Raw genomic sequence first — 17427 nt, 5'->3', positions numbered from 1 at the left:
AAATTATTATTATTATTATCAACTGTGGAAGGAAACTGTTCAAAGGATGGGGGCGGGGGAGGAACAACTTTAAATGCCACCTTCATGATGAAATATGATAAAATGAACACATGGTTTTAATGGAATTGTATGAACGATGAATGAATGAGAGCTAATAATTTTGGAGACACCATTCTAAAATATTGAAGCCTGGAAAACAACTACACTCATGGACTGTAATTGAAAGAACTGTGACGGGACAATGGCTTCGTAAGTTAAGGAAATGTTTACAAGGTTGTTGTGTGTTTCCCGGCCTGTTTGGCCATGTTCCAGAAGCATTCTCTCCTGACGTTTCGCCCACATCTATGGCAGGCATCCACCCAACCTCTGAGAATGCCTGCCATAGAATTCTAGGGATGGAAGGTCTCTCTACTCCATTCTGCCATGTAGGAATATTAGCCTATTAAACATCAAATTAGGTTATGATTTTACAAATTAAGCACCAAAACATCATGTTATACAACAAATTTGACGGAAAAAGTAGTTCAATACACAGTAATGTTATGTTGTAATTACTGTAATTACAAATTTAGCACCAAAATATCACAATATATTGAAAACATTGACTACAAGAATGCCTTGGATAATCCAGAACCTTGGATAAGCGAGTCTTGGATAAGTGAGACTCTACTGTATTTGAAATTGATTAAAAACAATAGTTGGATCACTAACTGCTCCTCTTTTGTCCGTTTCAGAGGAAGAGTTGTACTCGGCAACACTCTACAATTTTTTGGGCACCGAACCTGTGATCCTGCGAAACCTCGGCCCCCAGTATTCGGTCAAGACCGAGCACCTCTCCACTTGGCTCAATGGTGAGACGCAAGGAAATGTATGGGGATGGGGGGCATTTCTAGCATCAGGCTTCGTGGGCTATTATGCATGAAACATGAACCAAGGAAGCGATTCTGCTACATCTATGGCAGGCATCCCCAGAGGTTGTGAGGTCTGTTGGAAACTAAGCAAGTGGGGTTTATATATCTGTGGAATAACATCTAGGGTGGGAGAAAGAACTTATATGCTTGAGACAAGTGTGAATGCTGCAATTGGGCATCTTTATTCACATTGAATGGCCTTCAAAGCCTGGGGGAATCCTTTGTTAGGAGGTGTTAACTGGTCCAGGTTGTTTCCTATCTGGAATTCCCCTGTTTTCTGAGTGTTGCTCTTTATTTACTGTCCCGATTTTAGAGTTTTTTAAAATACTGGGAGCCAGATTGTGGTCATTTTCATGGTTTCCTCCTTTCTGTTGAAATTGCCCACATGCTTGTGGATTTCAGTGGCTGACATGGTGGCTGTTAGAGTGGCCCAGCATTTTTGTGTTAATACAACGCTTTTTAAAAATTTGCGCTACAAGTTTATTTATTTATTTATTTCATAATTTCTATCCCGCCCTTCTCACCCGAAGGTGAGACTGGCAGAATTCGATGCCAATATACAACAATACAAAAGAATAAAACATAAGCAATTAAAAACAGATTTAAATAATACAAAATACTTGAGCCATTCATCCACGAAACCTTGTACATAAACCTTAGTCCAGACCAAGTCGAAACCAAGTTGTACAGTAGAGTCTCACTTATCCAACATAAACGGGCCAACAGGGTGTTGGAGAAGCGAAAATGTTGGATAATAAGGAGGGATCAAGGAAAAGCTTATTAAACCTCAAATTATGTCATGATTGTCATGTTCTTGTAAGCTGTTCCGAGCCCTAGGGGAGTGGCGGCATATAAGTTTGAAAAATAAATAAATAAATAAATAAATTGTGCAAATTAAGCACCAAAACATCGTGTTTTACAACAAACTGACAGAAAAAGCAGTTCAGTATGCGGTAACATTACATAGTAATTACCGCATTTACGAATTTAGCACCAAAATACTGCAATGTATTGAAAACACTGACTACAAAAACATTGCTACTAAAATAATAATAATAATAATAATAATAATAATAGTAATAGTAATAATAATATACACATCACACAGTCCTAAACACTTGGAAAGTGTTCGACTTTTGATTTTGTAATACGAAATCCAGCATTTTTATCTCATTTGCTTTGTCATACTATGTCTTTGAATCAATAATAATAATAATAAAACTTTATTTCTAGACTGCCCTCTCTCCCCAGAGGGACTCAAGGCAGACTGTGTTGGATAATACAAAATGTTGGATAAGTGAAGGTTGCATAAGTGAGACTCTACTGTATTAACTATTTTATTTTGACACATAGTGTATCCCATGTTGGGAGGAAAGTGGGTTGTAAATTAAATAGGGAATAAAGGGATAATAAATAATTATCCTCTTAAAAGACCCTGATCCCAGTTGAGCAGACTTTGGCTACAATGCGATATAGCATTTTTAGCTTTGCTCATAAGGCATGAGTCTGTGCTTTTAAGAGATTTTAATAGCTTCTCCTCTCCTAAAGAAATGCAGAAATGCACTGATTTGGGGCTTCTTATCTGTCTTACCTCCTCTCTTTTCAGCTGCTTTTTGGAAGGAGTTGAGAGGGAAATAAGCCACTTGAGAAGAGAGATAAGGGTTAATTTAAAAGTTGGTAGGGCAGGGAAAGGCCTCTGCTTTCCCAGCAGCAGGAAGAGTGGGTTCTTGCAAGCGGAGCATGAACGCTAGCCCTTGGCCAGCTGTTTTTCTCTGAGTGGGGATTTCAAAACCAGGCTGGAAAGTCCAACTCTCTTATCTGATTTGCCACAAATGCATGGGCCCAGTGCCAAGGAAAGGGAGGAAGTAAAGCCCAGGCTCATTGTGTTTCTGCACGTATGTTTCGTTTTGCTGAAATCGTTTGACAGCTAAAGAACTGGGGAAGTCCTCATGGAGTGGATGAGGAAGTGGATTCCAGTGTAATATCTTTACAGGAACAAAGCACTTGTAATAATGGGGAAAACCGCAAAGAAAAAACATTTTTTACTCTGGGATTTCTAGTATAATAATAATAATAGAAATAGTAATAATAATAATAGTAATAATAATAATAATAATAATAATAATAATAATAATAATAATAATAAGGCCACCCTACTGGGATCTGGGCTCATCATCCGAAAATACATCACACAGTCCTAGACACTTGGAAAGTGGGCTTGTGATTTTGTGATACGAAATCCAGCATATCTATCTTGTTTACTGTGTCATAAAATAAAATATAATAATAATAATAATAATAATAATAATAATAATAATAATAATGGAGCCCTGGTGGCGCAGTGTGTTAAAGCGCTGAGCTGCTGAACTTGCGGACCGAAATGTGCCAGGTTCAAATCCCGGGAGCGGAGTGAGCGCCCGCTGTTAGCTCCAGCTTCTGCCAACCTAGCAGTTCGAAAACATGCAAATGTGAGTAGATCAATAGGTACGGCTCCGGCGGGAAGGTAATGGCGCTCCATGCAGTCATGCCAGTGGCCACATGACCTTGGAGGTGTTTACGGACAACGCCGGCTCTTGGGCTTAGAAATTGAGATGAGCACAAACCCCCAGAGCCGGATACAGCTGGACTTAACGTCAGGGAAAACCTTTACCTTTTTAATAATAATAATGGGTTATTGTGAGTTTACCGGGCTGTATGGCCATGTTCCAGAAGCATTCTCTCTTGATGTTTCATCCACATCTATGCGAGGTCTGTTGGAAACTAGGCAAGAGGGGTTTATATCTCTGGAATGATGTCCAGGGTGGGAGAATGAACTCTTGTCTGTTGGAGGCAAGTGTGAATGTTGCCATTGGCTTGGTTGCTTAGCATTGAATGGTCTTGCAATTTCAAAGCCTGGCTGCTTCCTGCCTGGGAGAATCCTTTGTTGGCTACCAGTATTTTAAAAAACTCTAGAATCTGCACAGTAAATTAAGAGCGAGACTAAAAAAAAACCAGGGGAATTCCAGACAGGAAACAATGAGGATCAATTAACACCTTCCAACAAAGGATTCCCCCAGAGAGAAAGCAGCCAGGCTTTGAAGCTGCAAGGCCATTCAATGCTAATCAAGGTGGCCAATTGCAACATTCACACTAGCCTCCGAGAGACAAGAGTTCTTTCTCCCACCCTGTACATCATTCTGCAGATATATCAACCCCACTTGCCTAGTTTCCAACAGATCTCAACAACCTCTGAGGATGCCTGCCATAGATGTGGATAAAATGCCAGGAGAGAATGCTTCTGGAACATGGCAATTTAGCCCGGAAAACTCACAGTTACCTATTATTATTATTATTATTATTATTATTATTATTACTACTACTACTATTATGTAAAAATGTTTTTTCTTTGCAGTTTTCCCCATTATTACAAGGGCTCTGTGCCTGTAAGGATATCACACTGGAATCCTCTTTCTTCTTTCACTCCATGAGGAACATGGCCAAACAGCCTGGAAAACTCACAGCAACCTATTATTATTATTATTATTATTATTATTATTAATAATAATAATAATAATAATAATAATAATAATAATAATACTATTAGTAGAAATCCCAGAGTAAAAATTCTCAGCAAGCCACCTATTAAAAACCTAGTAAAGATAAAGGTTTCCCCTGACGTTAAGTCCAGTCGTGTCCAACTCTGGGGGTTGGTGCTCATCTCCATTTCTAAGCTGAAGAGCCGGCATTGTCCATAGACACCTCCAAGGTCATGTGGCTGGCATGACTGCATGGAGCGCCATTATCTTCCCGCTGAAGCAGTACCTATTGATCTACTCACATTGGCATGTTTTCGAACTGCTAAGTTGGCAGGAGCTGGAGCTAACAGCGGGCGCTCAAGCGGCTCCCGGGATTTGAACCTGGGACCTTTTGGTCCACAAGTTCAGCAGCTCAGCGCTTTAACACACTTTGTCACCGGGGTACTTGTAGCTAAAATCACATCACCCCTGATTTTTTTAAAAGGCTTCCTGAATAAAACAATTTTTGCCTGCAAGAACATATTAAGTCCACAAATGATCAAATCTGCTAAATTCAAAGCTGCAAATGTGTAGAGTGTGGCAAAGTTACCTTTTTTGGATCAAGCCAGCATCATATTATGGGAAAAGGAGGATCCGCCGCACATACGTTGGGCCTTGCATTTCAAAGCTGGTGCTAAGCAATACGCACGTCTCCTTTCTTCTCTGCAGAACCTCACTTTGTGGGCTCAGCCTTCGTCCAGGAGAGCAAAGGCAGCGACAATGGAGACGACGACAAGGTTTATTTCCTCTTCAGTGAACGGGCCGTTGAATATGACTGCGACATTGACCAGGTGGTGGCTCGTGTGGCCAGAGTCTGCAAGGTAACTGTGGGTTTATTTAAATAATATATTGGAAAACTAATATTCTGACTTTTTTATGTGTTCTTATCCTTCCCCCTTTGCCTTTTCTCTCCTTGTTGAAACTTAGCTGGTAAGGCCCTCAAAGCAAGGACTTCTTTTTTACTCAACAAAGTACTAAAAGTAAACATGTGGATATGTGGTGTCATCTAAAACACTGCTTTTTAAACTATGGGTCCCAACCTCAAATGGGGGTCTCCTTACATCAATGTTGGGGGTCATGAAAAATTTGGCAAACTTTTGATAAAAGTTTTCTGAACGCCACCTAGTGTCTGCTTTAGATATTTACTCACATTTGTTCTGCAGTACAGTAGAGTCTCACTTATCCAAAGGGCCGGCAGAACGTTGGATAAGCAAATATGTTAGATAATAAGGAGGGACTAAGGAAAAACCTATTAAAAATCAAATTAGATTATGATTTTACAAATTAAGCACCAAAACATAATGTTATACAACAAATTTGACAGAAAAAGTAGTTCAATACTCAGTAATGCTATGTGGTAATTACTGTATTTACGAATTTAGCACCAAAATATCACAATGTATTGAAAACATTATTACAAAAATGCGTTGGATAATCCAGAACATTGGATGTGAGTGTTGGGTTAGTGAGACTCTATTGTATTTGCTGGGGTGTGCATGATGTCGCTTTTAACTCGTATTTCAGATCAAATTTGTGTATACGAAGTGATACTAGAAACATGCAGGAAAGGTGGGGGGTTAGAAATTGAAACACTCAAGAATAATTTTGTTAAGATTCTGTAACATTCGGATGCCTCCCAAGGTCAGTTTAATTTTCGGTATAAGCATTTAGCAAATTTGGTAAAGCCAAGAAAACATACAGTGCTTTAAACACCAATCCTTTTTCTTTGGCCCGATTGCTGTAAGGAAGGCAATGGGCAGGAGACTGAGAACACAGCAAGCAGCAAGTTTTAAAATGTAGTTTGGGAAGGCACAGAGAATGCAAAATGCCCTGCCCTGAACTATATTTCCCAGAATGCAGTACTCGGCGTCAGAAACCCCATTGACGGCAGCTGTTCAGAGTCAGTCTATACACATAATAAAAGTGAAAATGCGTATGTGTGTATGTGGCAGAGAGTCTCCCACCTCCACAAACAGCTATAACTCACAGTGCTGAGAAGCCACAAAAAGTACTCCCTCCTATGACATTGCAGGTTATAGTGAGATCCACATCCCAGTGTTCCTTTCTCTCTCCATTGTTGTGGAATTTGCATGGCCCCACCAACTGCCTCTCCCTTAACCCTTTCCTACCCTTTCCTATGGCACACAGAAACAGGAAACTCCCAGGATTCCATTGATTCCATGGCAATCTAAAGTGAGGCCAAAGTGCATTAATTCTACATATAGATGCCCTCCTTAGCTTGTAATAAATAAAATTATTGAACTAAAGTAAGTAATAGTATAAATCTGTGCACCACTACTTTATGACCCTGTTCTCTGTGGTTTTTATTCTTATTTCTTCTCTCACCCCGAGTTTTAACTTAGTGTTCATGTGGCCCGCCCTTGTTTGATTGTTCTTCTGATTTTGCGTAATGTAGTGTATATTATCATTTATTGTATTGTTTAATGTGTTATGATTTGTTGTTTTATTTATATTCTGTTATATTGTATTGTTCTGGGCATGGCCCCATGTAAGCCGCCCCGAGTCCCCGTTGGGGAGATGGTGGCGGGGTATAAATAAAGTTTATTATTATTATTATTATTAAGTTGAAGTTATGTGGTTAATTCCCCCTGAATTGCTTGACATGTTGGACAAAAAGCATGTTCCTAAATGTGGCCTTTTTCTGTTCAGGGGGACGTAGGCGGTGCCCGGACTCTGCAGAAGAGATGGACCACCTTCCTCAAAGCCCGCCTGTTGTGCTCCATCCCGGAGCAGCAGCTCCATTTCAACCGGATGCAGGGCTCCTTCACGCTGAACGGGGACCACTGGCGAGAAACCAGCTTTTTCGGGGTCTTCCAGTCCCGCTGGTAAGGCAGGGGCTCTTGTGCAGGTTTCCTTGTCTGGGTGCCATGATGATCTATTACAGGGGTCCCCAAACTTTTTAAACTGGGGGCCAGTTCACGATCCCTCAGACCGTTGGAGGGCCAGACTATAGTTGGCCACCAAGCAATAATAATAATGATGATAATAATAATAATAATAATAATAATAATAATAATAATAATAATAATAATAATAATAAAGAGGGTTGAAAGATATTCCTTGGGCCATTTAGTCCAACCTCCTTTTGCCTTTGCACACCAAAAGCACAAGCAAAGCACCTCTGACAGATGGCCTCCAGCCTCAATGTTGTTTTTTTTGTATAATAATTTTTATTAAGTATCAAAATTGATAAACAGTGAAAGTGTGGGAACAGTAGTGTAATAGGAAAGATGGGTGAAATAAGCAAGAAGGTATGGAATAAAAAAGCAAAGACAGGAGAGAGAGAGAAAAAAAGAAACACCCCCTCCAAAAAATAGAAAAAATTTAAAAAATAAAAATAAAATAAATGACTTCCTTATAATCCTTAGCGGTTAGGGTCGTCTTCATTCTTTCCTCTACTAGTATTCATTGTCCTTCTGACCCTAATTCTTCCCCAGTTATTGATAGCCTATAAGTCCTTCATTCGTGTGAAGTTATTTTCTACCAGTTCCCAACCTCAGTGTTAATAATAATAATAATAATAATAATAATAATAGGATTGGAAGAGACCCCTTGGGCCACTTAGCCCAATCCCCTTATGCCTTTGTGCACCAAAAACACAAGCAAAGCAGCCTCAACGTTAATAATAATAATAATAATAATAATAATAATAAAGAGGGTCGGAAGATACTCCTTGGGCCATTTCGTCCAACCCCCTTCTGCCTTTGTGCATCAAAAGCACAAGCAAAGCACTTCTGACAGATAGCCTACAGCCTCAGTGTTAATAATAATAATAATAATAATAATAATAATAATAATAATAATAATAATAATAATAGGGTTGGAAGAGACCCCTTGGGCCATTTAGCCCAACCCCCTTATGCCTTTGTGCACCAAAAACACAAGAAAAGCACCCTCAACGTTAATAATAATAATAATAATAATAATAAAGAGGGTTGGAAGGTACTCCATGGGCCATTTTGTCCAACCCCCTTCTGCCTTTGTGCACCAAAAACACAAGCAAAGCAGCCTCAACATGAATAATAATAATAATAATAATAATAATAATAATAATAATAATAATAAAGAGGGTTGGAAGAGACCTCTTGGGCCCTTTAGTCCAACCGCCTTCTGTCTTTGTGCACCAAAAGCACAAGCAAAGCACCTCTGACAGATAGCCTACAGCCTCAATGTTAATAATAATAATAATAATAATAATAATAATACTAAAGAGGGTTGGAAGAGACCTCTTGGGCCCTTTAGTCAAACCCCCTTCTTCCTTTGTGCACCAAAAACACAAACAAAGCATCCCTGACAAATGTCCACCCAGCCTCAATGTTAATAATAATAACAACAACAACAACAACAACTTGGGAAGTGTTTGACTTGTGATTTTGCGATACGAAATCCAGCATATATATCTTGTTTGCTGTGTTATACTATGTCTTTGTGTCAATAATAATAATAATAATAATAATAATAATAATAATAATAATAATAATAAAGAGGGTTGGAAGAGACCGCTTGGGCCATTTAGCCCGACCCCCTTCTGCCTTTGTGCCGTGGGGGCCGGATAAATGGCTTCGATGGGCCATATGTGGCCCGTGGGCTGTAGTTTGGGGACTCCAGATCTATTCTATCCCCATGTCCTAGAATCATGGAATTTCAGAGTTGGAAGAGACCACAAAGGCCGTAAAACCCATGCAAGAACAGTCAAGAAGTTGGCTTATCCATGGAGAGCCTCCCCTTTCGTTTAGTAAAATGGAGGCGAAGATGTTTAGTTTACCCTCAAAAGCAGATTGCAGCACCGAGCAAAAAAAATTAGAGGTTAAGCTTCACCGACCGTTCCTTCTCACTTTGTTCCCTGCTCTTGCATCATGTGAACATAATCTGTCTAAAAAGTGTAAAAACAGATTACAGAAGAGAAATGATCCAACTCCAAAACAGATAAGCCATACGATAAGATAAGGGAGTGCAAAACAAGTGATCTCACGCTGGAGAAATGTTTTCCAAATGGCGTGATTTATGCAGATCGGGTCGAGGGGGCTTTGGATTTCACCCCCAGGGCCTTGCCTTTCTTCTGCTGCCAAACCGAACGGAGGCACAGAACATCTTTCTTCCTGCCAGCGGGCCACGGATAATTAAGAAAACAGAAACCTTTCCAAGATTCCCTGTCTTTTTCTGCTGCTCTTTTAAAAGGACGGGGAACTACAACAGTCAGGGGTTTGAAAAGTTACTTTTTGGGGTTCAAATGACAGGATAGGAGATTGTACTTGAATATTAAGAACTTCCTGACCATGGGAAGAGCTGTTCAGCGGTGGAACTCTCTGCCTTGGAGTGCAGTAGAAGCTCCTTCCTTGGAGGCTTTTAAACAGAGGCTGGATGGCCATCTGTCAGGAGGGCTTTGATTGTGCTTTTCTTGCATGACAGGATAGCCTTTGGGGTGTCATCCAACTCCATGATTCTGTAATAATGATGGTGGTGATTTTGGGTTGCTCTAATGTTTTGATGTTGATGTTTTATGCTGGTTTGTATGTTTATACTATTTTACTTGTTTTTCATTGGTTTAATTATGCTGTATTTCATTGTATGTTGAAACTGGGCTTGTCCCCATGTTAGCCGCCCCGAGTCCCCTCTGCGTAGATGGGAACGGGATATAAAAATAAAGTTATTATTATTATTATTATTATTATTATTATTGCTGTGAGATTTCCAAGCTGTATAGCCATGTTCCAGAAGCATTCTTTCCTGACGTTTCTCCTGGATCTATGGCAGGCAAACCTCAGAGGTTGTGAGATCTAGGGATAGATATCATGTGGTTTGGAAAATGAAAGTCATGCCTAATGGTTCCTGCATGGATTGAAGTCATTGGCAAGGGTCTGTCGCTTTCTTCTATGCCACACCAGTGGTGGCTTCAACATGGATTCAGATCTTCCCAACCTTGGATGCCTTTGACCCTTTTGTTTGTGTTCTCTCTGCAGGGGGGATGTTGACGTGTCCGCCGTATGTCAATATGAGATTTTGGACGTTCAGAAAGTGTTTGACGGCCCCTACAAGGAGTACAGCGAGATTGCCCAGAAGTGGATCCGATACTCCGACAAAGAGATCGTCCCGCGTCCTGGAGCCGTAAGTAGAAGAAGCGGGTCGTCTCAATATTGCCCACGAGAACAAGAAGTGGGCCTTTTCCTTCTGTTCTGTTACTACTTTGGGCGGATGGATGCTGTTGTAGTAAAGACACCACGGGACTGTTTTAGTGTATCCAGATTGTTCCCATGTGCCGTTTAGCGTAAATGGTTATTTTTCAAAAATGCCACTGCGTGGGCCCCTTCAGATTGGCGCCGGCAGCTGACAAGACGTGGGAGCGCATTGAGCAAACCTTGCCAAGAGAGAACCGTCTGGTGGGAATTTCTCCGTGATAGAATTGGCTCAGGACTTGTGCGTCCCTAAACTCCCGTGAATCCGCCTCGCTCGTCTCTGACATGTCTGAATCCATCCTTGTTCAGCAGAAGCCTGTTGGACTTTTGGATTATGACCTGTTAGGATCACAGCCTATTGGGTAGCAGAGTCTCAGAGGTGTTCCTTTAGTTTATTAGGTTTATGGAAAATCACTGGGCACATAAATATCTTTTTTTTTGTTTAATTTTTTTTATTAAAGTTTCAAATATTAGATACAACGAAAGTGTGAGAACAATTTTACAATAGAAAAGACAAAGTAGATCAAAAATAGTAAAGGAGAAAAAAGAAGAAAAGAAAAAAAAATAGGAAAAGAAAAGACCCACACTCATAGTTCATCAAAATCCAAAAAAAGTAAGAAAAAACAAGAAAAAATAACAGATAAAAAATTAAAATTAAAAAAATTATCAGTAAAGAAGCAGTCACAAAGTTTGAATGAAAGAACAGGGATCATTAACCAAGTGGGTTGACATGATCTGTTATTAGGGCTAGGTGAGGCATAAAGGTTTTCGGTTCCAGCCTTAACATCCCTGTCCCTTTCTTTCTTCCCAGTGTATCACCAACTGGCACCGGCGCAACAGCTACTCCAGCTCCCTGGAGCTGCCCGACAACACCCTCAACTTTGCCAAGAAGCACCCGCTGATGGACAAAGCGGTCTTGCCGCAAGGCAACCGGCCGTTGCTGGTGAAGAAGGATGCCAACTTCACGCAGCTGGTGGTGGAGCGGGTCCACGGCTTGGACGGGAAGCCCTACCAAGTGCTGTACATTGGGACAGGTACAGAGCAGAATAGGAGCCGAGGCCGCAACACAAGAGCTGTTATCCGTTGCATCCTTGGCATCTTAACACAGTAGTGCTATGCTTTGAGTGTGATTTGGGGTATGTCCCACTCTCTCAGCCTCAGAAGAAGGCAATTGCAAACCCACTCTGAGCAAATATTTCCAAGAAAACCCTTTGATAGGTTCCTTTGAGGACAATCATAAACCAAAACAGCTTGAAATCATTTTGTGTGTGGGAGAGTCTTAGGTAGCAGTGACTAAAGATGTTGGAGAAGCATTGCCTCTTGCAATAGACCTCCAGAATATTAGAATATAACTCTTCAGTATCCTCTGCCATCGTGTCTATATTGACTCAGAAGGATGGGAATTGTAATGCAACACATTAGTCTGGCACCAGTCTGGGAAAGACTGAAATAAGTAAGATTAGTGGGACACTCATCAGAGCCAGATGCATACTGTCAGATCACAGTAAATGTTAAAAACGTTTATTTTCCCACATTCTTATCTCAGCTTTACACTGCAGGAAATATAGAGTCCAAAGTATAATTGATAAAAAATGGACTGGACAAGAGAACAATTCTGGTTAATGTTCCAGAAGCATTCTCTCCTGACGTTTCACCCAGTATTTTTTTTTAAAAAAACTCTAAAATCAGGTCAGTAAATAAAGAACAACACTCAGAAAACAGGGGAATTCCAGACAGGAAACAATCAGGGCCAGCTAATACCTCCCAACAAAGGATTCACTGAGGCAGGAAGCAGCCAGGCTTTGAAGTTGCAAGGCCATTCACACTTGCTTCAAGCAGACAAAAGTTCTTTCTTCCACCCTGGACCTTCTACAGGTATATAAACCCCATTTGTCTAGTTTCCACCAGACTGCACAACCTCTGAGGATGCTTGCCATAGATGAGGGCAAAACGTCAGGAGAGAATGCTTCTAGAACATGGCCATGCAGCCTGGAAAACGTCACAGCAACCCAATGATTCTGGCCATGAAAGTCTTTGACAACCCATTTTTATTCCAGTTTCCCATAGATTTCACACCCTTTACGATAAGTGTTGATAAATCCCAATGGGAGCTCCTGTTAAGACCAAACAACTAGAGGAAGGTTTTGCTGAACTGGTTCCACTGGTTAAGGCAGGGTGCCCAGACGTTGCCTTGAACCACCTGTTCACCCTCCTCCTCCTCCATCTTTGGAGATTGCAGCAGGCTTTGCCCAACACTTTCACGGGATAATTAATTTTTGAAAAGACCAGATACCGTCAGCCAGTGCTGCACTTCAAAGGCTCATTTCGAAACAAAACACAACCCTCTTGAACAGATCTTACCCAATGAAGTGCACTGTTGGCGTTAATCAGTTGCCGGTGCTTAAGAAATCTCAGCAGATTAAACGATCAATTAAATTTGCATGTAGTTTTTTAAAATATATATGTCTAGAACGCGAGAGAGATCCTTCCTTGGTGCTTCTTTTGTTGTTAGACGAGGCCTGACACGCGTCGGGAAGGAGGCTTCCTCTTCGAAGAAGAATTCCTCTTTCGAAGGCGCATCTACACTGTAGAGTCAATGCAGTTTGATACCACTTGGAGTGCAATGGCTCAGTGATACGGAATCATGGGAGTTGTAATACAGCGAAAGCAAGAAGGCTAAAGATTTTGCAACTCCCAGGACCCCATAGTATTGAGCCATGGTAGCTAAAGTGGTGCCAATGTGCATTAATTCAACCTTTTTGGTGCACCTTGCGATGGCTGCATTCATGGGGGAAACCGGCCAAATGGTCACTTCACCCTTTTGGAAAACCTAAAAGGCCACTCTGGGAAGTCTGGAGGGGTCGATCCAGAGTCACTTGCAGAACAATAACATGCCACTCAGTTTGCAAAACAAAAATACAGGAACTTTCCTGATTCTAAGAGATCAAAAAACAGTAGTATTTACATTGGTCCCTCTGATCACTTACAGAAGTCCACAGTCATAAATAGTCCTTTTTCGGTCCACAGATCTGTTTCAAAGAAGAATATAGTCCTGATTCTTCTCCCTCTTTTCTCAGCAGCAAACAGGCCTCAAAATAGCAAGACCTCTTTGAGTACATACTGCTCTCTAGCAGTACTCGGCCATTACTGAAAAACGTGTCCAAACTGGTGCTGCAGCAGCAGAACAAAAACAGTACCAAATCAATCCCAGGTCTTTTGCAGGCTCAGCCAATCGGCTTCATGCACTTCATTTTCCAGTTAACACACACACACAGCACAGTGCCTTTGCAAACCATGACAAGGGCTGCTTTGCAGGACCACCTGCACTTTGCCAAACTTGGAGGCTTTGGTTCTCATGAGGGCATAGGGGAGTGCGGTTGGCATCCTGCTCCTGGTTGTAAGGGCCCAAATGCTTCATGTAGTGACCCTCTGCCTTGCTCTGAATCTTCCACAGAGAACGGCTGGCTGCACAAGGCTGTTGTCTTGCCTTCCGGTGTCCACCTCATTGAAGAGGTGCAAGTCTTCGAGCGACCCCAGCCTATCAAGAGCCTGGTCTTATCCCACCAAAAGGTAAGGAACGTTCCCCAATGGAGCTTAGAATAAGAAATCCGCAGACGGGTGAGCTCTCATTGTTAGCTCCAGCTTTTGCCAACCTAGCAGTTCGAAAACATGCAAATGTGAGTAGATCAATAGCTACCGCCTTGGCAGGAAGGTAATGGCGCTCCAGGCAGTCATGCCGGCCACATGGCCTTGGAGGTGTCTACGGACAACGCCGGCTCTTGGGCTTAGAAATGGAGATGAGCACCAACCCCCAGAGTCAGACTCTATTGACTGTCTCCCTTCCCCTTTTCAGAGGGTGCTTTTTGTGGGCGCCAACTCCGAAGTTGTTCAGCTTCCAGTGGCCGACTGCAGCAAATACCACACCTGCTCCGACTGCGTCCTGGCCAAGGACCCTTACTGCGCCTGGACCTGGAATGGAAGTCGCTGTGTCCGCATTGATGCCTATGATGGGTAAGAGACAGTATGGCTGGGCTTGGAGGAAGAAACAGGTGGAACTGGAAATCAGTTCAGTTCCACTGCTGTGCTAAGGAGCTGGGCTTAACGCAGCAAGCTAAACCACTGTGCTGCCAAAAAAAAAAAAAATCCTGCCAACCAAAAGGTCTGCAGTTCAATCCTAGGTCGGGGTGAGCACTCAACGTTAGCCCCAGCTCACCTGCCCACCTGGCAGGTCAAAAGCAGAAATGCGAGTAGATAAATAGGTACCGCTTTTGGCGGGGAGGTAATAAAGGCGCTTTAAGGACGTCAATTTGAGGAAAGTTCTTCGGCATGGAAGATGGAGTGACAGTACACGCACACACACCCCGGTGTGTGACCGTAGTCGGGTTCAGTGTCCAAGATGGCGGAAATAAGATGGGAAAAACTGCCTTTACCTCTGTTTGTGTTGTTTGTCCTTGTTAATTATATAATCCGCATTGAATGTTTGCCGTTTGTGTGTTCTGTAAGCTGCTCTGAGTAGCTTATTGAATACTGCAGGGTATAAATACTGTAAATAATGAAATAAATTGGTGGGAAAGGCATGTCTATATCTATTGGCGGGACACGGGTGCTGTTCTGCTACTCTATGTTTCCCAAATGTTGATGAATTTGCAGCCTACCTGCCTTCCTACCCCCAGCCCAAACTATATAGTATAGAAACTTTAAAATAAGACTGCAATCTCTGTGTGTCAGACTGCACAAGGATCATTCAGAAATGCAGAATGCTTGCACTTCCCATCTTTGATCCCACTAAATTTGGATTGATACGGGTAGCCATTAATGTATTTCTCTTGTGCTAGAGAAGTTTTCCATGTGGTGAACCCCTTGTGATGTGCTGGTCCTTTTTTCTTGCAGGACCTCAGTGTTGATCCAAGATTTCGGTACGGAGCCAGCGCTGTGCAGGCCTCTGCGTGCCACTCGGCCAGGTCAGTTCACCATGGGTTCCAGGTAGCACTGAATTTTGGGAGTATTTCGGTGTTTTGTCAAATTTCTAGTCTTTGGTGCCGGGCTACTGCACTAAGACACACAATTATAGAAGTAATGACACCTCTAAAAGTGGCTACACTTGGGCCAAGTAGTTCTGGTACATGTGAGGCTATTTTATTTCTGGATTTCACAGCATATTATAGTTCTTCCCTTATCCTTCACACGTTTTAGAGTTTCATCCAGTCTTTTTCTACTTCTTGAGCTGTAATAAACTTTGGTGTGGATGGGGTTTCCTCTAGGCTTGTGCTTCCGTTTCCTCCAGTACCTTCAGTACTTCCGGAGCACGAAACGAGAAGGGCCTTCCCGGTGTCCCCTCCCATAGTATGCATGTTCCATATCTCACCCATTTCATTTGTTTAAAGTATCTTATAGTGCTAATGTACTATACCAATTTAATCATGAAACTATGAAAAGAAGGAAGGAAGGTAAACAAGAATGGAAGGAAGAAGGAAAGAAAAAAGGAAGGAAGGAAGGAGGAAGGAAAGAAAAAAGGAAGGAAGGAAGGAAAACAAGAATGGAAGGAACGAAGGAAGAAGGAAAGAAAAAAGGATGAAAGGAAAACAAGAATGGAAGGAAAGAAGTAAGGAAAGAAAAAAGGAAGGAAGGAAGGAAGGAAGGAGGAAAGAAAAAAGGAAGGAAGTAAGGAAGGAAAGAAAAAAGGAAGGAAGGAAAACAAGAATGGAAGGAAGTAAGAAGGAAAGAAAAAAGGAAGGAAGGAAGGAAAACAAGAATGGAAGGAAGTAAGAAGGAAAGAAAAAAGGGAGGGAGGGAGGGAGGGAGGGAGGAAGGAAGGAAGACAAGAAAGGACGGAAAAATGGAAGGAAAACAAGAATGGAAGGAAGGAAGGAAGGAAAACAAGAATGGAAGGAAGTAAGAAGGAAAGAAAAAAGGAAGGGAGGAAGGAAGGAAAGAAGGAAGGAAAAAGGAAGGAAAACAAGAATGGATGGAAGTAAGAAGGAAAGAAAAAAGGAAGGGAGGAAGGAAAGAAGGAAGGAAAACAAAGGACGGAAAAAGGAAGGAAAACAAGAATGGAAGGAAGGAAGGAAAACAAGAATGGAAGGAAAGAAAAAAGGGAGGAAGGAAGGAAAGAAGGAAGGAAAACAAAGGACGGAAAAAGGAAGGAAAACAAGAATGGATGGATGGATGGATGGATGGCAGGAAGGAAGAAAGGAAAGAAGGAAGGAAGGAAGGAAGGAAAACAAAAATGGAAGGAAGGAAGTAGGAAAGAAAAAAGGAAGGAAGGAAAACAAGAATGGAAGGAACTTAGTAAGATGGAAAGAAAAAAGGAAGGAAGGAAAACAATGGATGGATGGATGGAAGGAAGGAAGGAAGGAAGGAAGGAAGGAAGGAAGGAAGGAAGGAAGGAAGGAAAACAAGAATGGAAGGAAGTAAGAAGGTAGGAAGGAAGGAATGAAGGAGGGAAGGAGGGAAGGAAAAAATAAAGAAGAGATAGACGCAGCAAGAAAGAGAAAGATGCATTTGGTTTGGGAGCCTAAAAAGTAGTGAGGAGAGGATGGTTGGAGGCAAAGGTCTCTGGAGAAGTTCACCCCTCCTTTCAACACAACATAGTGGAATCTCCCAGAAATCCAGGAGTAACTGAGACCACAGATAGAGAGAGAGAGAGATGTGAGACTTTACACCTGTTAGTACTGGAAACTCCAGGGATGGAAAAGCACATACCTTGCCTTAGGTTTAAAAGTTATACCTTTTGCAACTCAGTTCATCACATCCCGAAAGTTTGCCTTT

General features: G+C 41.7%; 1 protein-coding gene across 4 annotated transcripts in view; it reads left to right on the top strand.

The window, feature by feature from the left end:
- Nucleotides 1-17427, top strand: part of sema4c (semaphorin 4C) — a 113452-nt gene that overhangs the window by 91457 nt on the left and 4568 nt on the right. For all 4 annotated transcript variants that reach the window (XM_062961258.1, XM_062961256.1, XM_062961259.1 and 1 more), the window contains 8 exons: nucleotides 735-851; nucleotides 5135-5286; nucleotides 7136-7311; nucleotides 10447-10591; nucleotides 11471-11693; nucleotides 14114-14229; nucleotides 14513-14670; nucleotides 15550-15620. In XM_062961258.1, coding sequence (XP_062817328.1) covers nucleotides 735-851; nucleotides 5135-5286; nucleotides 7136-7311; nucleotides 10447-10591; nucleotides 11471-11693; nucleotides 14114-14229; nucleotides 14513-14670; nucleotides 15550-15620 — 1158 coding nt within the window. The remainder of the gene's footprint in view (nucleotides 1-734; nucleotides 852-5134; nucleotides 5287-7135; nucleotides 7312-10446; nucleotides 10592-11470; nucleotides 11694-14113; nucleotides 14230-14512; nucleotides 14671-15549; nucleotides 15621-17427) is intronic.

Source organism: Anolis carolinensis, unplaced genomic scaffold, assembly GCF_035594765.1.
Source record: "Anolis carolinensis isolate JA03-04 unplaced genomic scaffold, rAnoCar3.1.pri scaffold_8, whole genome shotgun sequence".
Classification (NCBI taxonomy): domain Eukaryota; kingdom Metazoa; phylum Chordata; class Lepidosauria; order Squamata; family Dactyloidae; genus Anolis; species Anolis carolinensis.
This window is presented reverse-complemented; position numbering and strand designations above follow the sequence as displayed.